This window comes from Leptinotarsa decemlineata, unplaced genomic scaffold (genome assembly GCF_025532065.1).
Source record: "Leptinotarsa decemlineata unplaced genomic scaffold, Ldec_3_MD MMD2_tig00001344_RagTag_RagTag, whole genome shotgun sequence".
Classification (NCBI taxonomy): Eukaryota; Metazoa; Arthropoda; class Insecta; order Coleoptera; family Chrysomelidae; genus Leptinotarsa; species Leptinotarsa decemlineata.
The window spans coordinates 134,772-156,704 of NW_027412560.1; the positions used below are offsets into that span (position 1 = coordinate 134,772).

The 21,933-nt window shown below is 35.4% G+C and overlaps 1 protein-coding gene across 3 annotated transcripts in view; it reads left to right on the plus strand.

Moving 5' to 3' along the window:
• Nucleotides 1–21,933, plus strand: part of wcy (WW domain-containing adapter protein with coiled-coil wacky) — a 55,605-nt gene that overhangs the window by 14,832 nt on the left and 18,840 nt on the right. For all 3 annotated transcript variants that reach the window (XM_074175797.1, XM_023164721.2, XM_074175798.1), the window contains one exon: nt 15,621–16,262. In XM_074175797.1, the coding sequence (XP_074031898.1) occupies nt 15,621–16,262 (642 nt within the window). The remainder of the gene's footprint in view (nt 1–15,620; nt 16,263–21,933) is intronic.

Here is a 21,933-nt window from a genome sequence, read left to right on the forward strand (position 1 = left end):
TATTGAGCTGTCTTGTTTGATGATCATGTAGTTTTCTGTTCTATACATTTTATAGAGGAATGTGTTTTATTATTTACAACAAACTGCAGTTTTTTTATTATTATGAACTAAACTTCTATTCTGAAGATTTTCTATAATTTAAAAGTTTAACAGCTAGGAAAGCAGAGGATATAGAGTGCTTTAATAGCAGCTCGATTCCTAAATGGGATGCATAAGCCATATCTGCTAGGAAAATGGATATTTTCATTTGGATCTGTATTAATTTTATTTGTTTCAGTACTATTCTTTAATGATTTTTTTCATCGTTTTTTTTTCCATATATTTTATATCTCCTTATTTGTAGTAATATTTTATTCTAATGTGGAAATTTAGATTAAGTGTTCATCATCTGAAGATATCATCAACTTGACACATACAGATTGCTTTTTTTAGCTTACCCTACTCATGTCATTTCGGATATGGTATGACTTAAAAGGTTGGTTAAATTAGCCAGAAGTCGCCTATTTTGATTAACAACCAATTATCACAGGCCTTGTATCATGACACATGTATTTCTCGATGTTTATTAGAAAAACCTTGATGAACATTGAGTCACTGAAAAAATGTCAATAATTGTCCGAATTGTCTATTGCTGTCAAAGAGAAATAAGCACAAATTCACATTGAAAAGATGTTGCATAATTAGATTAGATAGCACTTTATTTCCTACAGGAAATATACAAAGGTGTTGATGAAAAATATATGGAAATCATGGTAATTACTTAAATAGAAAAATTAGCTACATCTAAAAGACAATAAATAGATACAGAATATATCACAAGAAGGAGAGAAAAAGAAGTAAAAGAGATCACAGTTGAAAGGCTCTAGTGAGAATATATTTTAAAATATAACTTAGAGAACTAACATTAATATCGCACTTATCACAGATTGAATTGTAGTTGTTACAAATTATTGACACTGGTGCTTTGAAACTGTTATTTGTTATTCCAAGATCACAGTAAAATGTTTGATTTCTGGAATTCAGGCGTGGGGTAGGAAGTTGATCATTTGTAAAAAAGGGGCACATGAGACCTTATTATTTATTTATTTATTCAAAGGCAAAGCCAATTTACAAAAGTATATTTAACAAAGTCTGAGGAACTACAAAGTATTTTTGAATGCTCATGTCTGATGTCTACATTACAATTTACAATTTTACAAAACATTTAGCAAAGTGTGAAGTACAAAATATCAATAAATCTGAATTGAAGGGGTTATATTTTTTAGGAGTGATTAATTTTTGGGAAAGAAAGTTTTTGGCTTTCTACTACTCCATCTTGATACAAAAAAAAAGAAGGATGAGGGAGTCTTCCAAAGAAAGGAAGGAAGTAACTCTATACATGGATATGTAGATCATGCAAAGAAGTAACTTTCAGACACGAACTGAAAGAAAGTCCTCCTGAAACAGCTACTTTCATATAAACATTGAATTATACGAAAGAAAAAATTCTTTTAAAACAAATACTCCTATATGAACACTGCATTATACAGAAGATACTTTTCTCTACTCAGTTTGTATTTCAAATATTCGTTGTGAAATAAAAATCAGATATCATTCACATGAGTTCTACTTTCAATGATTGGTAACAAATTGCACTTACATAGAACACTGCAATCCTCACTGGTATACACCTCATTCTTCTTTTTTTTATATCAAGATGAAGTAGTAGAAAGCCAAAACCTTTCTTTCCCAAAAATCAATAAATCCTTATGTCTAGGGACTATATTACTAAAAGATGAAACAATTCTGGTACTTACAAAAAAAAAAGTAACAAATCTGGTACTTACAAAGAAAATGGTGAGGTAAGAAAAGCTTCGAAAACGCTATAGCCTTTTCAATTTATTTTTAAAGACCAGAAGTGAAACATTAAACAGATCTAAGTTATTATGATATTGATTTTCCAGCTTCAAAATACGAGGCATCGGACTGTTCAAAGCATAATTGGTATGGAAAAAATTTATATGAAAAATGTCAGGATATCTTTTTGTTTATTATGAAATGTTATTACTTGAAGTAGTTCTGGGCAGTTTATGTCACTATTTATCAATTTGAAGAGGAAACTCAAGTTCAAAGAAATTCTCCTATCTTTCAATGATTTTATACTTAACTTGGTTAAAAGTTGACCGTACTCATATTCATTTCGTTGAATACCAAAGTGAAAAGCACAATTCTTTAAGAATTTCATTTCAACATTCACAACCAAATCAATATTTACATCATAGTATAGGTCTCATATAACCGAACAATATTCAAGAATGGATCTTACGAAAGCACAATATAAAATCTTTTTTGTTTTAATTGATATATTTCCGTGATCTTGAAAGACAGTTATTTTAATTTTTTTTTGGGCAGCATCAATATGTGGCAATTGTAAACTGGATACCAAATTAACACGCCATATTCTAGTTTAGACCTCACATATGCGTTAAACAGTGTTATAATCATATTAATATTCTTGAACTCTTTTATACTTCTTGTAATAAAGCCCAACATTCGATTCGCTAATGAAATAGCCTAATTTATGTGGGAAATGAAAGTGAATTTATAGTCAAAAGAAGGGAATTATAGCTTGCCCAAGTTTTTCATTTACCGAAAAACAGTAGAGAAAAAAATGCATTCATCTTTCTATAGGTTGAAGCAATTCATCGGAATGTTTCTATTGAATTTTAGAATTGGCCTACATTGGCTACTAAAATTGATGAAAAACCTAGATGTCCTTATTGATGATGGAATTCAATAAACAAAACATTGAAAATTGGTTCATAGCAAACATGAGACAGCACAAAATTTTCATCTGTCATGCTCTAAAAAAATATTTTTATTACCCACCAGATGGGCAACTGTCTTATTCAACCAATCTTGTGTTTTACCATTTCCAAAATAGCACTAGTGAGATCAGCTAAAAAAATACTCTGTTTATGGGAGTACTCATTCCAACCATCATCCCCCAGGCTGAAATTCTGGGACGTCCATAAACTACAGCTAAGACTACAGCTAGGCTTTATTTCAAAATATGATTCAAAACTATGCCTTTCTATCACTGTACCAATATCTTTAACGCTCTGTTACATACAACAAAACAGTTCATGAACATTTTATTCAGAATAGAAATAACTTGCCTATAAAGTTAAAAAATGCCCCTATGTTATGAAAGGGTGAATATTTTAGTGTCCGACCGAAAGTTCCGTTTCGGTCGAGTTTCGGCAAAAAAAACGGGTTTAGTTTCGGTTTCGGCGGCAAACCTGCGAAACTACGACCGAAATCGAAACTGCATTCGGGAGTTCCCGCGCTGTGATCGGTCATGTTCGGCGCGTAGAATTTAATACAAGCGACGAAGGCATTTTGCCGAGTACACATGCCTAATCATGTCATGACTCCTGACTTACTTTGTGATTTACTTTGTTTATTACATAAATATTAAGTACCTATTGAATATTACTGGAGTTCTTTCCCAAATCGTTATTTTTAACACCTCGACACGTGTTTCGATCACCAAGTGATCATCTTCAAGAGGAAGATTAAACTGTTTTAGTTTAATCTCACCACATGCTCATGCTTTGTGAAATAGTTGAAGCTTTTGTTGAGAGTTTGGACATATTATAACAACAACTGATGTGTCATTAGCAAACTGATATATACTACCAAGTTTCAATGATTGAGACATATCATTCACATATAACAAAAAGAGTAGGGGTCCAAGTTAGTTTAATCTCACCACATGCTTATGCTTTGTGAAATAGTTGAAGCTTTTGTTGAGAGTTTGGACATATTATTTCCTGTAACAACAACTGATGTGTCATTAGCAAACTGATATATACTACCAAGTTTCAATGATTGAGACATATCATTTACATATAACAAAAAGAGTAGGGGTCCAAGAATTGATCCTTGGGATCTTGCTCAGATGAACTTGAATTGTTTGTGATAAAAACTTAGTAGAAATCAGACAAAAGTTATTTTCTGTATCCTATATACACCTAACATTTCATTAGAGAAATATTGAATACAAATATCAGTCATAAACTTCAAAATGTAAGCTTATGATTTCAAATGTCAAATTTTAAATCATATATTAGAATTCCACATTTGATTTGAATCTTGTTCAAAGTTAGTTTTGATAAACGATTATGTATCGTATGTGTATTGTACCAGAACCAAAAGTTCAACTCTGAAAATTCTACGTGGAATTTCTCACGGATCGATTATTGGGCCAACTTTTTTCTGATATATGTCAGTTTTACCGATTCAGTCTGCAGAAATCTCGTTTTATTATTATTTTAAAAACGCCACATTGGATTTGTGGCATGTAGAGAAATAAAAAAAAAAACTGAATTGAAAAATATCACCTTAGTGGGATTCCAAACTGTCTTCATGAAGCAAATCTAATTTTTCATGTTTATATTACAGATGATAAAACTTTCTTCTGGTTGAGAAAAAAGTTTTGGCTTTCTACTTCTCCACCTCCAAACAAAAAATATGGGAAACCTAAAAAAAGAATTCAATTTTATCTACAGAAGTTTCATTTTGCAAATAATGCAAAAATAACACAAATAAATAGATTCAAACAAATAGCTTACATATCATTACGATTAATACTAAAAAATAAGATGCAGAAGTAGACAGTGAAAATTCTCTCCTAAAAAGGTTCAATTCAAATGAAATTCCCACTTATTTGAAATTTAGTGAATCATTTAGTGAACAATTTACAGAAAAAACAATCCTCTAATAATGAAACAAGTCTAGACATGTATATCAAGTTTGTTCTTTCATTCATGGCTGCAAATATTTCAATGTGCATTCTAATTTGCAAATGATATGAACGCCGAGGAAACTGTAATAAATTATGCATATGAAACAAATTTAATAACTGGTGCAGAAGAAAGTGAGGACCATATAAGCCAGGGAAATGTTTTTTCTCAAGAACAAAGAGTTGGTTCAATAAAAATAAATTACTGTTGAATGCAAGTAAAATAAATTTGATAATTTTTAGTACTGACAAGTGTAGAAAAGAGAAACCACTGAGTATAAATTGGCAGGGTGATGAAACAAAAATCACTGAATACATAAAATTTTTAGGAGTATATATAGATAATTTCCTGAAATGGAATAGACGTTTATTAAAAATTGAACAAGGCCATTTTTGCATTCAGAACGACGTCAAAATACATGAATGAAAAAACTGTAAAAAGTCTGTACCATGCAAATTTTGTATCAGTTTTGAGATCCATGTGTTCAATCTTTGTCTGTCAAAGCCTAACGCGATGCCAATGACCAGTTCTGGTCCGATGAAGCTGCTTGCAGCACCCTCTTTTGCAAGGGAGTCAGCAGCCTCATCGCCTTCCAGACCAGTATGGCCAGGAATCCAGACCAGAGACAATCTGTTAAGTCTTCCTATTGAGGAGAGTCGTTTTTGGCAATTTGCTACCAATTTAGATGTTGCTCGCATAGGTTCCTATATTAAAATTTTGGCCCTGAACAGCAAAGTGACCAGTGCAAACTTAGAGGTGAACACAGCAAGCACGAGACTTTGGGGCAAGGGAGATTGTGACCTCGTCCTCGAGTCATGTAAGTACAGTTCCAAGTGATTCTTGAAAATGACTCCAAAGCAGGAGCCGAAACGTCGAATATTTTTTCTCAAAACAGAGAGGGAAAGAAAACTATTTGTTATTTCTGGAGAACAAAGCTTATCTTCTGTATCTGTAGAGTAGGGAGGGTGAGTGTAAGCCCACGCACTTAGGCCACATGTGACCCATTGTACATCCTCCCGAGGATTGTTTGAAGGTGATTGACAATGTTTCGTGATGAATTTCACTAGTTCGGACTTCCATTGTCTATTATATAAAATGATTTGAAATCCCTGAAACAAGTAAAAAAGAATAATTAAAAAAGAATAGTTGAAAATAACAATTATATTAAGCAACAATAAACCTGAAATGAAATGATAGTAAAATAACCTACAAGTAAAAATATAATAATTGAATAAATAAAAATTAAAGGAATGCAAAAAGAAAATAATAAAAATAAAAAAGTGTAGAGATTCCAAGTCACGTTAGTTCACGACGTTTCGATTGTTGGTATCTACAATCGTCTTCGGGTGATGACTGGACTGATTCCTCCGAGAGATGACTATTTTATAGGTCTTTGAAATACTTTCACTTTCTCTACTTTCCATTTTCCGCTTCACTGATTCCGTGAGAGATGACCGATTTGGCGGGAGTTGGTCATTTCTCGTTTGATGATGGGTTTCCATATGTTTCGTATATCTACGCTGGCCTGGCTGAATACGTTGTTGGACAACATGTATGCGGCTTCCTTAAATTTTCTCCTGAACCAATGTTCCTCTCTGTGCAAGATCTCAGCTTGGGACCACTCGATGTTGTGTTGATGGGTCCAAACATGGTCTGCTATTCCTGATTTGCTGGTTTCTCCTCGCTGTGTGTGCTTCTTGTGCTCGGCAATGCGAATATTCAATGGCCTCTTAGTTTCACCAATATAGGATTTTCCGCACTCACAGGGTATCCGGTAAATGCAATTCTTGGAATCGCAGTCCGCGTCGACAATCGACAAAAAGAGGAATCATCAAGACTCTATTAGACCGTGCTTTTGGGCTTTGTAATACAAAGGAAGGTCTCGAGAAGGAACTAGACATCATCAAAAGTGATCTTCAGCGGAATGGATACTCCAAAGCGATGGTAGAAAAGACTTTGGCCAAAAGACAGCAGGAGCCTTGCAAGGAAGAGAAGCCGTCACAACCAGTGCTTGCACTTCCCTACATCAGAGGATTATCGGAGAGGATAAGAAGAATTGGTTCCAAGTACAACATTAGAACCTGTTTTAGATCCGGTAACACTATCCGTAGCAGCCTCACGAAAACCAGGCCCCCAAACGCGGACTGCGATTCCAAGAATTGCATTTACCGGATACCCTGTGAGTGCGGAAAATCCTATATTGGTGAAACTAAGAGGCCATTGAATATTCGCATTGCCGAGCACAAGAAGCACACACAGCGAGAAGAAACCAGCAAATCAGGAATAGCAGGCCATGTTTGGACCCATCAACACAACATCGAGTGGTCCCAAGCTGAGATCTTGCACAGAGAGGAACATTGGTTCAGGAGAAAATTTAAGGAAGCCGCATACATGTTGTCCAACAACGTATTCAGCCAGGCCAGCGTAGATATACGAAACATATGGAAACCCATCATCAAACGAGAAATGACCAACTCCCGCCAAATCGGTCATCTCTCACGGAATCAGTGAAGCGGAAAATGGAAAGTAGAGGAAGTGAAAGTATTTCAACGACCTATAAAATAGTCATCTCTCGGAGGAATCAGTCCAGTCATCACCCGAAGACGATTGTAGATACCAACAATCGAAACGTCGTGAACTAACGTGACTTGGAATCTCTACACTTTTTTATCCCAGGTCGCTGGGAAACATCTCCTTTATATCGGCAGGTGTAGGCCAAGACTCGTCGAACACACGCTCTCTTATTGACGATAACTCTGGGCACTCGCACAGGACATGCCTGACAGTCTCATCTTCCTGTTCACACATCCTGCATAGAGGTGTGTCCACTAGCACCATATTATGTAGGTGTTTCCTTAGGTGACAGTGGCCAGTCAGAAATCCTACTGTAAGGCGTAGATTTTTCCTGGTCATCGCCAGATATTTCTTCGGCGCCAGCTTCCCAGGATGGCCCAAGGTGATCCTGGCAAGGTTACATCCTTTGATTTCATCCCACCTCTTTAAAGATTGAGCACGGGTGTAACATTTGACTAGTTCCGCAATTGTCGAAGTCATCAGGCCGTGGGTGCCACTGGGTCCTAAAATTCTTAGTCCAGCCGCTTCCTTGGCTAAAGAGTCGGCAATGCGATTATCTTTACTCCTGTCGTGCCCTTTAACCCACCTCAGGATAATGTTATTATCTACCGAGGCTTTGGCTAAATCTTGGTGGCACTCTAGTGCTAGCCCTGAAGTAACACGCTGTCTGTTCAAGGCTAATAGTGCTTGTCTGCTATCAGTGCAGATTGTTATGTTTTTGCCAGAAATTCTTTTCTTGGTTATTTCTTTTGTGGCGATTGAGATACCAGCCAGTACTGTTTGGACCACGCTGGTATTTCTTCCCATTCGTGGGGAATGGGAAGGAATAGACTTAGTGATCTGGAGTACACTCCACATCATGAGCCTTCTTTGGTTTTTGAGTCATCTGTATAAATCCGTATTGCATTTGTTGCATCTGACACTGTGTTCTGCTTAATTTGTATTTTGTAGGGTTTATTAAACACAAACCTGGGTTCAATTGCATCACTTGTTGCCTGCAGCAGAGGTTGTGCAGTAAGCGCTTCCCGCCATAGGCCCAGCCTCAATTGACCCATTCCTACTTCGAGGTTTACACCAGCCGTGCGCAATTGTACCATGGCCATTAACGCAACCTCCTTAACGTACAGATCCAGAGGGGTCAGACCCGTGATTAATTCCATTGCCGCGGTTGGTGCTGTTCTCATGGCTCCTGTAATGTTTAAACAAGCCAGTCGCTGTATTTGATATAATTTTTGGATGGCCGTTGTTTGTAAAACTTTTGGTCCCCATGCAATGGCTCCATACGTTAAACATAGGTCTTATTATTGCAGTGTAGATCCACGCGACTACACAGGGTGAAAGACCCCATGCGCGTCCCACTGTCCTCCGACATTGCTCATAAGCCACGTATGGTCTTTTTGCTCTACTCTGTAGATGAGAGTTCCATGTTAGCTTCTTGTCGAGGATAGTACCAAGGTATTTCACCTCTTCAGAGAAGTTTAGTTTGCTTTTGAAGATTTCGGGAGGTTTTAAGCCCGTTAAACTTCTTTTCCTGGTGAAAACGACCATCTCAGTCTTCTTGGGATTGATCGGCAGTGAGTGTTCCTTACACCATGTTTCTATTAATTTGAGCCCATCCTGCGCTCTATCGCACAGTGTGTTTACAAATTTGCCGGTCTGCAAGATAACTATGTCATCTGCGTATGCAATTGTGTAGAATCCATTTTTGTTAAGGTGATTAATTAGGGTATCCAGGACTTAGTTCCAGAGAAGGGGTGATAAGACCCCTACCTGTGGACATCCCCTCATGACCAGTCCTTTTACTGTGATGTCTTCTACATTATTACTTATTGCTCTGCTAGAAAGCATCTGGAGTATCCATTCTCCTACTACCAGAGTACATTCCTGGAGTGTAGTTGCTGGGTAATTGTTGGAAAGGTTGTTTTATCAAACGCTCCCTCGATATCTATGAATATACCCAGGGTGGATTCTTTGATGTTCAATGATCTCTCGATTCTGCCAACCACATGGTGAAGGGCCGAATCAGTAGACCTTCCCGGGGTATGTTCATGCTGATTTGGATGAAGTGGGTTGTTACCAAGTACTTCATCTCTTATATACCGCTCACATAGTCTCTCCATGGTTTTTAAGAAAAACGATGTGAGACTAATTGGTCGGAATGCTTTTGGTAGGGTGTAGTCAGTCCATCCTACCTGGTTTGGGTATAAATACTACTCTTTCTTTTCTCCACTTACAGGGAATATACCTCAGAGCTAGAGAGGCTATGAATATTCCAACCAGGTGTGGCATAAGAGTGTCCAGTCCCCACTGAAGTAGTCTTATACCGTCAGGCCCTGGTGACTTGAAGGGGGAGAAGCCCAATATAGCCCATCTTATTTTATCCTCATCAATTACTGTCATATTGCCAGTCATATTGTGAGGGTGTTATTGGTACATCCGTCCAGTTCGTCGTTCCAGGAAAGACAGAACCTGGGAAGTGAGTTTCCATAAGAATCTCAGCACTCTCCTGGAGGTTGGCGGCTTTGTCGCCATTTTCCCGCGTCAGGATGCCGATAGTCTTATGGTGGTCATTTGAGAGTGCCTTCTGTAGCCTAGAAGCTAGTGGGAAGTCTTCGACTGCCTCACAATAGGCTCTCCAGGCTTCACTTTGCTTTCGTCTGCAGACTTTTGAACTCTCTGAGGTTGGCTTGATATATAATCCAGTCCTCTTCGAGTCTTGTACGTTTTGCCTTGTTAAAGGTCGTTCTCGCTGTCTTCCTGAGGTGTTCCAACTCAGGGCACCACCATGTGTTGGTTGTGCCATGCGTTTAAACCATCCTCATCGGACAGGATTCCTTATAGGCAATGTCTATTTTGTTGTGGATAGATACTGTGTACCTTTCCAGTTCTTCATTGTTGCCAGGAGTCAGGACCTCTGTTTCCCGCAGAGCTCCTCTTAAGAGTCGATTGTAGAGAGCTACATCCGTCCTCTTTGGGTCACGGGATTTTACAGTAGTCCTGAGATCCTGGAAAGCTTATCTTATGTTAAATTGTTTGAAAATCCGATATATCACAATAAATACATCAGCCATAATAAATAAAAATATAGCAAATATGGTACACTGCGTCCAGTGTAATTACACAATACAAATCACATATAAATACTTCATTATTAGAATTAAATCAGGAGTTTGTAGGTAAATATGAATACATTGATACGATAGGACTAAGGTAGAATTTTATACTTGATAAATAAAGGTTGACACAAATCTCGATTTTTTTGCCTTTTGTTTTTGTATGATTGAAATAGTCTGCATGATAACCTGCGTTAGATAACCAGATACAGATTCGGTTTACCATTTATTGATAAAATTTCAATCTGGCCTCTAGAAACGAAAATACTGGTCTTTGAGATATTGAAACAAAGGTTATTTAAGTCACACCATTTCATTTTGACATCAAATCGAATCAAAATATACTTTACTGTCAATAAAATTTTCATCTTATTGACAGAGTCCAAGAAATACAATGTTGATATAAAAAAAGTACTAAAAAAGTATAAATGTAGATATAAAAAAGTTCCAAAAATGAATAAATGTAAATATAAAAAAAAGTTCTAAAAATGTATAGATAAAATACCACCATGTATAAAGTGATAGTACAATAGTACTAAAAATATTACTAGGTAATATATTGCTAATATATTATTAAAAGGATTCGCTAAAATACTCTTCCAAACTATAATAGGGTCTATCCACAAGTAGGTTCTTCACCGCCTTTTTGAAATGAACGTTGCTTAAATTTGCAGATCTCATTTCTAAAGGCAAATGATTGAACAATTTACCACCATTGTAGTATATGGAATCCTTGATTAAATTCGAAATTGGGATGGGAAGTCTAAAGGTATAATTGCTATTGCGAGTAGCATAAGGAGTAGAAGCAAAGTTAAAGTTCGATTTGTGTTTATAAATAAGGCAAACTGTCTCTAAGATAAAAAGTGCGATGACTGTTAACATTTTATTGGCGGTGAACAAACTCCTGCACGATTCTATGGGTTTGACTTTACAGAGACATCTTAGTACCCTCTTCTGTAATATCAATACAAAAGAGAGAAGGGATGAGTTGCATGCTCCCCAAAAAGATATTCCATAATGTAGTCGAGATTCAATAAGTGCATGGTAAACGGTTTTTGCGACATGGAAACCCAACTCATTTGATACCACTCTAACTGCATAACATCCTGAGGAGATCTTACTCTTCAGTTGTTTAAGGTGTTCATCAAATTTCAGCCTATTATATCAATGAATACACCGACAAACTTTGTGTTTAATTTATTTTGTAATATGGCAGCATCTATTGAAATGTCATCAAGCGAACATTTGAATGATATTATATTCGTTTTGGATGCATTTAGAGAGAGTAAATTCACATCACATCAGCTCTTCACCTTCTTCAAGTTGGATGATATTATTTTATTTAGCTCCATTTAGTTTTTTCTTTCCACAATATTGTAGTATCATCCGCGAATAGAATATAACTACCAGATATGTTAATCATAGATATGTCATTCATATATAGCAGAAACAGAATAGGGCCTAACACAGAACCCTGTGGTACACCAGATTCAATGGCCCTGTTCTCCGAGAGTTCCGTTGTCCTCACCATTTGACTCCGACCTGAAAGGTACGATTCGAACCAAGTGTTCGTTACACCTCTACATCCATATTCATGAAGTGTTTTTAATAAAATTTTATGATTGACGCAATCAAACAAACGCCTTTGAAATATCGCAAAAAATTGCGGCGCTACTTCACCAGTATTCAATTCAGAGTAAATTTCATATAAAAAAGAGAAGATAGCATCATTTGTATCTTTTTCCTCTTGAAACCCAAACTGGTTTTTGCTTATAATACAGTGCAGTTTTTTTTTTATTAATATTAACGTGTCTCGGCATCTAATGACCACTGACACGGGATCTGTGATACATTTACATAATAATACAAAACAAAAAAATCAGATTAAATGAAACAGTCGACAGTCCTTGCAGTGCAGTTTTAAAAATTCATCTAAACGTACTTTGACTAATTTCTCAATAATTTTTGCTAAAGTCGGTATTAAGGAAATAAGACGCAGATTGGAGGGATTATCTAAACCACCAACTTTATGTAGTGGAATGACAAAGGAAGTCTTCAGGGAAGAAGGAAATGAGCCAGTTTTGAATGAGGTAATAATAAGGACGACCAAAGTTTCTAGAGCATTGAGTGGTAAATTCAAAAGAATCTTAACGGAAATATCATCATATCCGGCCGTGTTTTTATTTTTAATGTCATGAAGTAATTTGAACAATTCATTAAGGTCAGTGTCATATAAAATAAGACTATCATGAATTTTTATATTTTCTAAGTTGATCAATGGATCATATGGAGCATGAATTGTGTTACTCAACTGTTCAGCAATAGAACATTTATTATATTAGGATTAAGTGAGAGTTCAAGAGTTTTTCTTTTTTGTTTTACCTCTTAATTGACCAAGTTTCTTTCATTTTATTCTACGATTCCCCCATTCTGTTGCAGTAATATATTCTCTTAGCTAGACTGATAGTGGATCGATATACTTTTTTGTAATCATTGAAATAGTTCCAGAAAAATGTTTCATTTGTGAATTTTCTGATATAACGCAGTGAGCGCAGGTTTCTAGAGAATGTTTTCAGTCCTTTTGTCATCCATGGCTTTTTACATTTATTTTTAATTATTTGTTCTGGAAAGACTTATTGAACACATCAGACAATGCACTGTGGAACGATAAAAAGGGGTCACATTCAGAGTGAAAGAGTATGCTCACCCAGTCTATTTCAAGGCAGTTTTGATAGAACCTATCATAGTTTGAACGACTGAACAATCTACCATACTTATGTATGGTTTGTTTTTTTGTTGATTTTAACAGAATAGAACATATCACTGCTTCATGATCAGATAATCCGGATAAAATAACTGTGCATGAAACATTTTGCCTGTCAATATTGCTACAGACATAGTCGATGCAGGATGCAGAAAATCGAGAGATGCGAGTATCCGTATCAACGTGCATACTTCAGTCAAATGATAAAAGTAAGTTCTTCAGTGACTCATTAACCAGAGAATCAGTCATTGTAATTGATATTGAAATCACCTGTTACGATTATAGAACTATTTATCGGCAGGTCAGACAAGAGTAGCTCTAGTTTTCTCAAAAATATATTAACATCCGTAGAGGGAGATCGATAAAGACAAACAACAAATAAATTATATTTTTTGCTAAAGCAGATTGTGAATTCAAATGTTTTATCATCCAAGAGGTCATTGAACCTTTCGATTTGAGAGAAAGAGTGATCAGAAAAAGTAATTATGAATAAATTTATCTAGGAAATGTATACAATAGTGACACTACATATACTCAATTGTCTGAAAACAAATTCAAAAAATTTGGTAAATGGTCGATTCTACCGATTTGTTCTTCGTAAAATTATGTTCCTACATTAATAATTCGAAGTTTAACTGTACACAGCTTTCTGGGACTCTAGAAAATTCAATTAATGAATATATCTGATGAGGAATTGTGGAATTGGCCGCGGTGGTAGCGCGCCCGACTCACGATCGGAAGATCGTGGGTTCGATTCCCGCCTCGACCAGATATTTTTCTCGAGAGAATTTATCTGGTTGAAGCGGGGATGATTCTGCAAACGTGTTAGGAATCACACGTTAAAAGGTAAGACCTCGTTAGTCCTTAGCTCGCACAAGTTTCTCAACTTCCGAGAGTTGTCGTTCGTATGGGGGCGACAGCTGATTAACGGAAAAACAGATTTTAAACAGAATATCATTTAATTACTTGCCTCCTTAATTGTAAAGTGGAAATACTTGAAATCTGTTCCATGGCTTAAATGTAAGTTGATTAAACTTGTAAAATGAGCAGAATTGTGCATTATTTTCAAAAGTTTATGAAAAATCTAATCAGTTCCTGTACAGTTTCAGTTCCCATAGGAGTCTTGCTTTTTAGTGGTCTTATAACATGAAATAAATCATCTTCAGTTTTACACAGCTATTAGAAGCAATGCAGTTATTAAGAAGAAGAACTTTATTTATTTAGTAGGACATGTCCTAATATAAAAATGAAAAAAATAGCTATACAAACATGTTTCTAGACTAATAGTTATATAATAAAAAGAAAAGAAAGAAGAATACTAAAAAATAAAATAATGCACTTGAAGTATATAAATTCGTGTGAACAAGATTGATTATGTTGTAATACATTCTGGTGATTTATAGTGACTGGGTATGTTTACTGATCTTCGTTTTGAATACATAAATGGTATTAGATTGCTTGATGTCTTGTAGCTTATTGAACTCATCAAGTCCTTTATAGAATAGCAATTTTATTGAGTTTGCCATTTTCCAATTTGGGAGATGAAACATATTATTTCCTCTACTAGTATAGTTATGTATTTGGGAGTTAATCATAGTAAATTCACTTAGATAATCTGGAAGTAGCTTATGTAATATCTTATAAATAAAAATTATTGTTAATTTATAGAATCTGTTTTTCACCGATACCCACTGCAAACAATCTAACATCGTTGTAATGCTGGTAAAACGATTACACTTCAGTATTATTCTCATACCGCGATTTTGCAGCTTTTGTAGTTGTGAAATTTTATTAGAAACAAGGGAGTATAGTAAGCTACCACAATAATCAAAGTGGGGCTGGATAATGGTGTTATATACTGTAATTTTGGAGTATGTTGAAAAACATGAGAAAATTATAGAGAAGAAATAAAGTTTCTTACTAATTTTTTTACTTATGTACGAAAAATGTTCATGCAATAATAGGCTATTTTCAAGTATGAATCCAAGATATTTCAACTGGTTTATGAATCCAATTTCATTGTTATCTATTTCCAGATTGAGTTGGTTTGAGTTGATGTTTTTGTATTTGAAGGGTGTGGTTAGGATCATTACTTTACATTTTGTCACATTGAGTTTCATTTTGTTAATATTGAAATATACTTGAAGTTTTGATGGGAAATCGTTCATCTTGTTGATAGTACCATAATACAGATCATTGCCTGAGATTTGGCAAAAACAGAGCTTTTGCCAAAATAGTTACCGGTTTTATTCTCACAGATTTCTAACTAATGTGATGATATGTTATTGATTCCTAATGTTTTATTTTTTTTTTCTTAGATTTGATGATTTTATTTAATTATCTCACCAACTTTCACTAACCATTTTGAACATTTTCTTCTAGGACACGAGAAACATTCCAACTCGAGAGCGGCAAATAGCAGCAGCAGCAGCAGCAAGGATCACATGCGGGATAGTGCAACAGGCAGCCGTCACTGGAGCAGTGGCAGTAGCAGGGATGATGGTGACGTTACCTCAAAGGAATTGCGGCTATCCCGAAAACATTCTGAAGAAAATGTACAAACAACACAAGACATGGACATTTCTCCTGGGGACAGTACGCCTACGTCAGAGGTGTCGTATGGTAACAATACGTCACAATCAACAACTGAACAGAATACAATGGGACCTGTATTACTGGCGAATGCATTGCCGAAGTTAACGTCGCATCCGATTCACGTGCCCTCGACGCCCTTAGTGAGGACGGATGTTTCCCCTCAGAGTACCCCCTCGGTTATGCCTGTGCCGTCGTCGACCATTACGACTTCTAATACGCCCGGACCTCCAAATGTGTTATCTTCGTTACCGAGATTAATGTCACAAACTTCAACGCCGATCGATAATGCGGATAAAAACTCACAACCCCTCCAAAGGTCTGGAGAAAGTGCAGTGCATATTTCTCTTAGTGTGGACACTAATCACTCTGGAATCATTGTGGAAGGCCCCCCTACACCTACTCATTCGGAAACTCCGGATTGTGCAAAGGGTGAGTGATTTTTTGTTGAGTGGAACGATATACCGTATTTGACTACATTATGTTGAACTAGCTGTACAGTAAAACAAGTTTTATTGTATGTCACTTTTGAATAAAAAAATTGAAATTGAAATATTTGCATATACAAAGACATACATATTCGCCAACTTACATATACACATGTGTGCACAAATGCACGAACATTCTGAAAATCTTTGGTGTGGTTTCTATTAATTGTGTTAATAAAGACCCCCAATGATAGTTTTTCTCAAATTTATTCCAAGTATAGCCAGCGGTCAGTTATACTGTTATTACATTCATTGGTTTTGAGAATCCCATTGATACAACAAATAAAATAAAGTTAAAAATCAAGAGAGTTTCAACTTGTTCGGATTCGATTGTTGAATTCAACCGATCAGATACTTTACTGATTTGGACAGCCTTTTGGCAGTAGTAAACCTTCAGATTGAATATACTGAAAATGACTTTTTTTCTACTCCAAAACTCTGATATGCCTTCTACCGCCCAAACAGACCAGACAGCTAATCTATATAAAAATAATCATCAAGTTGAATGAAGCAATGTCGAAAAAAGCATTTCATGATTTTGGAATTGAAAAAGTTGAAAACACTGAGAGAATAAGTTCATCTTGAAATATCCAACCCATATTTGACTTTTTATATTCAATTTTGAATGTGTTGATTCCTATAAAAATTCAAGAAATGTCCAGATGAGCAATATATTTCGTTAAATATACATTACGTTGTTTTAAGAGATTTGTCCGTTGTCATGAGTCTACTTCGAACTGTAATATGTCAGTGAATAATTATTCTATTTAATCAAAATAAGCTTCATTTACAACTGTGCACTTTTTCTTATGTAACACAAGTCGATTAATTCCGTCAGCATGGAAATTGTGTGCTCGGGATTGGATGAAGTTGACGAAGGCGGCAATCTGGATGTATGAGTAAAAATGAAACTCAATAATATGTCGATCTGAAGTATTATACTTTATTCCTTGTTCACATTGTGATCAAATTTATATTATATAAAATATTATGAATATATGGCAGGATGGTAGCCGGTTGGGTTGGCGCGAGTGGTTTGCTCCAATAATTACAATCAACTACTGTGTGAAACGGTAGTTTGAGCCCAGATGCCGGACAATTGATTTTCACTTCCTATAATCCAACTCGTGTTGGGAATCACACGATAAAAGGCAAAACCTTCTGACTTGTGAGGGTTGATGTTCGTAGGGGGGTTTTACAGGTGTTTAACAGAAAATCATTTTACTTTTACTTTTACTTTTTTACTTTTACTTTTTACTCCTACAAACACAATATTGAATTGTAATTAAAAGTAAGAGAGATAAAACTACAATAACAAAATAAGCTTAAGAACTACTAACTAAAATAAAACAAAACAGTAAATATAATAAAAGGAAACAAAAAAGAAATCAAATAAATTGTCACAATTTTTAAAATGTATACAAGTACCTATAAATTAAGTTACCCAATACCTAGAAATTAATCCGGCTGTGAGAAAAAGTAGGCCCTTATCTCTTTGGCATTTGTTTTAGTAAAAAGATCCACGGTGCTATTTTCAGTTAAAATGTTGCAATGATTTAGCATACGGGTGATTGGCGAGTTATCAGAAAGGCCGATGAAGAATATTCTCTTGTCCTGTCTACTCAGGTTTACCTTAGGCACCAACAATTTTACAAAGTTGACCAGAGATGATCCCTTGTACTTTACATTATTAATTATATAGTATACAAAAAGAACATCCTGTAATGCACGTCTGCTCTGTAAAGTAACAATGTTAAATTCCTTGAGCATGCTTCTGTAAGACACCATAATGGGATAGCAGCCATAAATTTTGACATAAAGATATCTAAGAAATCTTTTTTGAACTTTTTCAATCAAATCTGCGTTGGTCTCTCCCTGCGGTGACCAAATAACAAAAGCATACTCAAAATGAGGTCTAACTAGAGCATTAAATAACTTTACAATACACCCAACATCTCTAAAGTTTTTTGTATTTCTAATAACAAAACCAAGAATCTTACAGGCTTTGTTGACAGTATATTCATAGTGAGTGTTGAATTTGAGGTTACTTTGAAAATAAACACCTAAGTCCTTACACTCAGACTTACGCATAAGTGGAACATTTTCTACTTTGTAAGAAGCAGAAATACAGTTAATTTTCCTTGTGAATGTTATAACTGAGCACTTATCAATATTCAAGAACATTTTGTTACTTTCAAACCACCTGCAAACCGAATCAAGATCTTCCTGCAATTTCATGCAGTCTTCTAGGCACGTTATTAGCTTAAACAGCTTAAAATCATCTGCGAATATAAGGCAAAATGAGTGTAAAATGCAGTGAGCTAGGTCATTGATGAAAATTATGAAAAGAAGTGGGCCCAAGTTACTACCCTGTGGCACCCCAGATGTTACAGAAAACCTGTCAGATATTGACTGCCCCACTCTGACTTGCTGATATCTGTCAAGCAAATAAGATTTTATAAATTGCAGAGCTGCCTCAGAAAATCCAAAATCACCAAGTTTCTTTAATAGTATGTTATGATTAACTTTATCAAATGCCTTTGCACAATCAGTCATAATTGAATCAAGTTGCTCCTTTTTATTGATAGCTTCAGCAGCAGATTGAGTGAATAAAAAAAGGTTCGTAGCTGTAGATTGATCTGGGAGAAAACCGTGTTGTTGTTCTGCAAATTTAAATTTAAAATGAGTGTAGATGTCATCATAGATGATTGTTTTGAAAATTTTAGCCAATGTATTCATAATACTTATTGGCCTGTAGTTTTTAACTTGATTTTTGTCACCAGATTTAAAAATTGGTGTAACAATTGACATTTTTAAAGCAGAAGGAAACACTTTACATTTAAGAGATTCATTAAATAGATAAGTTAGAGGTTGTACAAGAAAGTCGATACATCCCTTATAAATGTATGGAGGAATATTGTCCACACCTAACTAGTTTTTTTGGTATAGCCACATCATTGCAAGAAATCAATTTTTCGTAAAAGACCTCAAGTGCGTCGTTGATATCCCCACTAAGTGACAAATCATCCCAATTTATACACCTAATTAGATCATACAACAAACGAAAATCCCCCCTTGAATAGTCATAAGTGTGAGATGTCTGAATGTTATTATTATGTGTTGGATTTACTTTAATTTGTATTAAAAAATTTAAAGCAGGATGATAGAAATCCTCCAAGACCAAGGGACTATCACATCTACACAAATCAGAAATATCAATATTGCCTATCACTAAATCTAATTTCCTAGTCATGGAGTTAATCACAGTATTACTCTCTTTAAAATTGCACATATTTAGGAAGTGGTTTAAAGACTTACTTTTCTCACAGCCGTTGGTTGTATAACCAGGGATATTAAAATCTCCTATCAATAAAACATTAGCATTGCTGCAGACTTTCTCCTCTAACCAAACCAAACCAACCAAAAAGGTTGCATTACTGGTATTGGGCGGTACATACAAACAATACAAACAAATAACAGTTTTTTTGATTTTTAATTTTAAAGAAAGGCACTCAATATCACAGTTGGAATTGAAATCAATGAGTTCCATTGGTAGGCTTTTCTTGGCTGCCACAACAAGACCACCACCTCTGGTCTTGTTATTGTCTCGGTCCCGCCTTATAACATTATACCTACGGTCAAAGAGCTCGGAATCATGGAATCCTGCGGTGAGCCAAGACTCAGTTATCACAATCACATCGTAGTCCTCAGCTAATACACTGGTGTAGAACTCGTGGACCTTGGTTCTCAGTCCTCGGACATTTTGGTAGTATACCTTGATATCAATCTTTTTACTGGTTGTGGTGGTGTTGCTTCTTAAATTTGAGGGTCCTCTGGTGGCGGTACCCTCCTCTTCCATAAAATCTTGGACACAATGGCTCCGACCGGCCATACATCCCTTTTCCAGATTTTCCTTTTAACAGATTTTCAACAGATTATAAAAGATGTCGCATTATGTGACCTCACAAAAACATTTGTTTGTTGTTACATGTGGTTAAAACCACTCCTTTCATTTAAAAATTGTTTTTCACCCCTTTTTTATGAACAACTAGAGATCATTCTCACCCTTTTACCCACCGCAGCACTTTACATGCAATGCTATATTGTTCCAATTTTTCAAGCAATATTTTCCTGATTGAGGTTTAGCTGGAAAATAACTGGATTCTTGGTGTAACTCTTCACTTATTATTTCTATACAACTTTCACCTTATCCCCTAATGTACCAATCTCCACTAACCCTACTTTTTTCCAATGCAATTGTCCACTCTTCACAACATTGTTTCAGGACTTTCCATGCTAGGAATCACGAGTTGAAAGGTAGGACCTAGTTAGTTCCTAACACGGACAAATTTCGACTTTTGAAAGTTGAAATTTGCAGGGGAGTGACAACTGGTTAACGGAAAAATATATTTTCTACCAGATTTCTTTCTGAAAGCACGTTCATGGTCTCCACAGCTTTTTCCTTAACAACTTCCATTGTATCAAATCTGTGTCTTTTCAATGCTTTCTTCAGTTTCAGAAACATTAAAAAGTCTCACGTCTTTGAGGATCCACTTTTCAGCACACATAATTTTTTTTAAAAATAAGCTTAAAACGACGGGCGCTTGCCATACAAAAAATATGGCACGAAGCGCTCACGCTTTTTTCACAATAATACTAGTATTTTTCGATTGTCATTGTTTTAAGGTTATTAAAAAAAATACTTTTAACTTTTTACTTTGATGTTCTTTAAAAGCGTGTTTTTACTTTTTTAAACTATATTTATTTTTCATTTTATAGTTTCGTATGCTATAAAAGCGTGTTTTTTAGTCTTTTTACACTATATTTATTTTATCTAAACTTTGAGATCAATCAGTCGTATATTGTTTACAAAAATAACCATTGATATTTTCCGATTTCGGAGAGGGAGCCTGAAAATCTGCTACCTAGCCCAAGGCAGCAGGTGCGCAAAGCAGGGTTACAAATAAGGTAGCAGGCGCGCGTGTTGATAAAAAAATACTTTTCTCAAATGAAGAAATACATGTGCGAGTTCGATTTATATCAAGGAAGTTACGTACAGAGCCACCTGCCCGCGAATGATCAAGCAATAATGTCGATATATCAAGGAGGTTACGTACAGCGCCATCTGACCGCGAATAGATCAAGCAATAATGTCGATAATTCTGTTGAATACAGATCCCGAGCTTGAGAGTTACGAACATACGTATATACATACAGGTGAAGCTAATATAAAGCGTGTAATAATAAAAAAGGATTGTTTTGGTTGCTCAAAAGCAAAGAAGAACAACATTCTCTATCGACACAGTAGAATAAATATTTATTGAGATATGAAGCTACAAAAACACATCACATTAAAAATGACAAAACTTTGAAACAATCTAATATTTATATATTTTAGGTCCCTTATTATCACACACTTTTTCAAATCATCTGATAAATAAATAATCTAAAAAAATATCACGAATTATAATTGATTAGGGAGAAATAAGCCTTGGAAGAAGGATTGCGGCAATACAAAAATTTCCAAAACGAAAAAGTTCAAATTTTTATTGTGTTAGGGTATCTACCCGTCAAATTTATTATTTATTCAAACATTTATTGAATCAGTTTTCCTT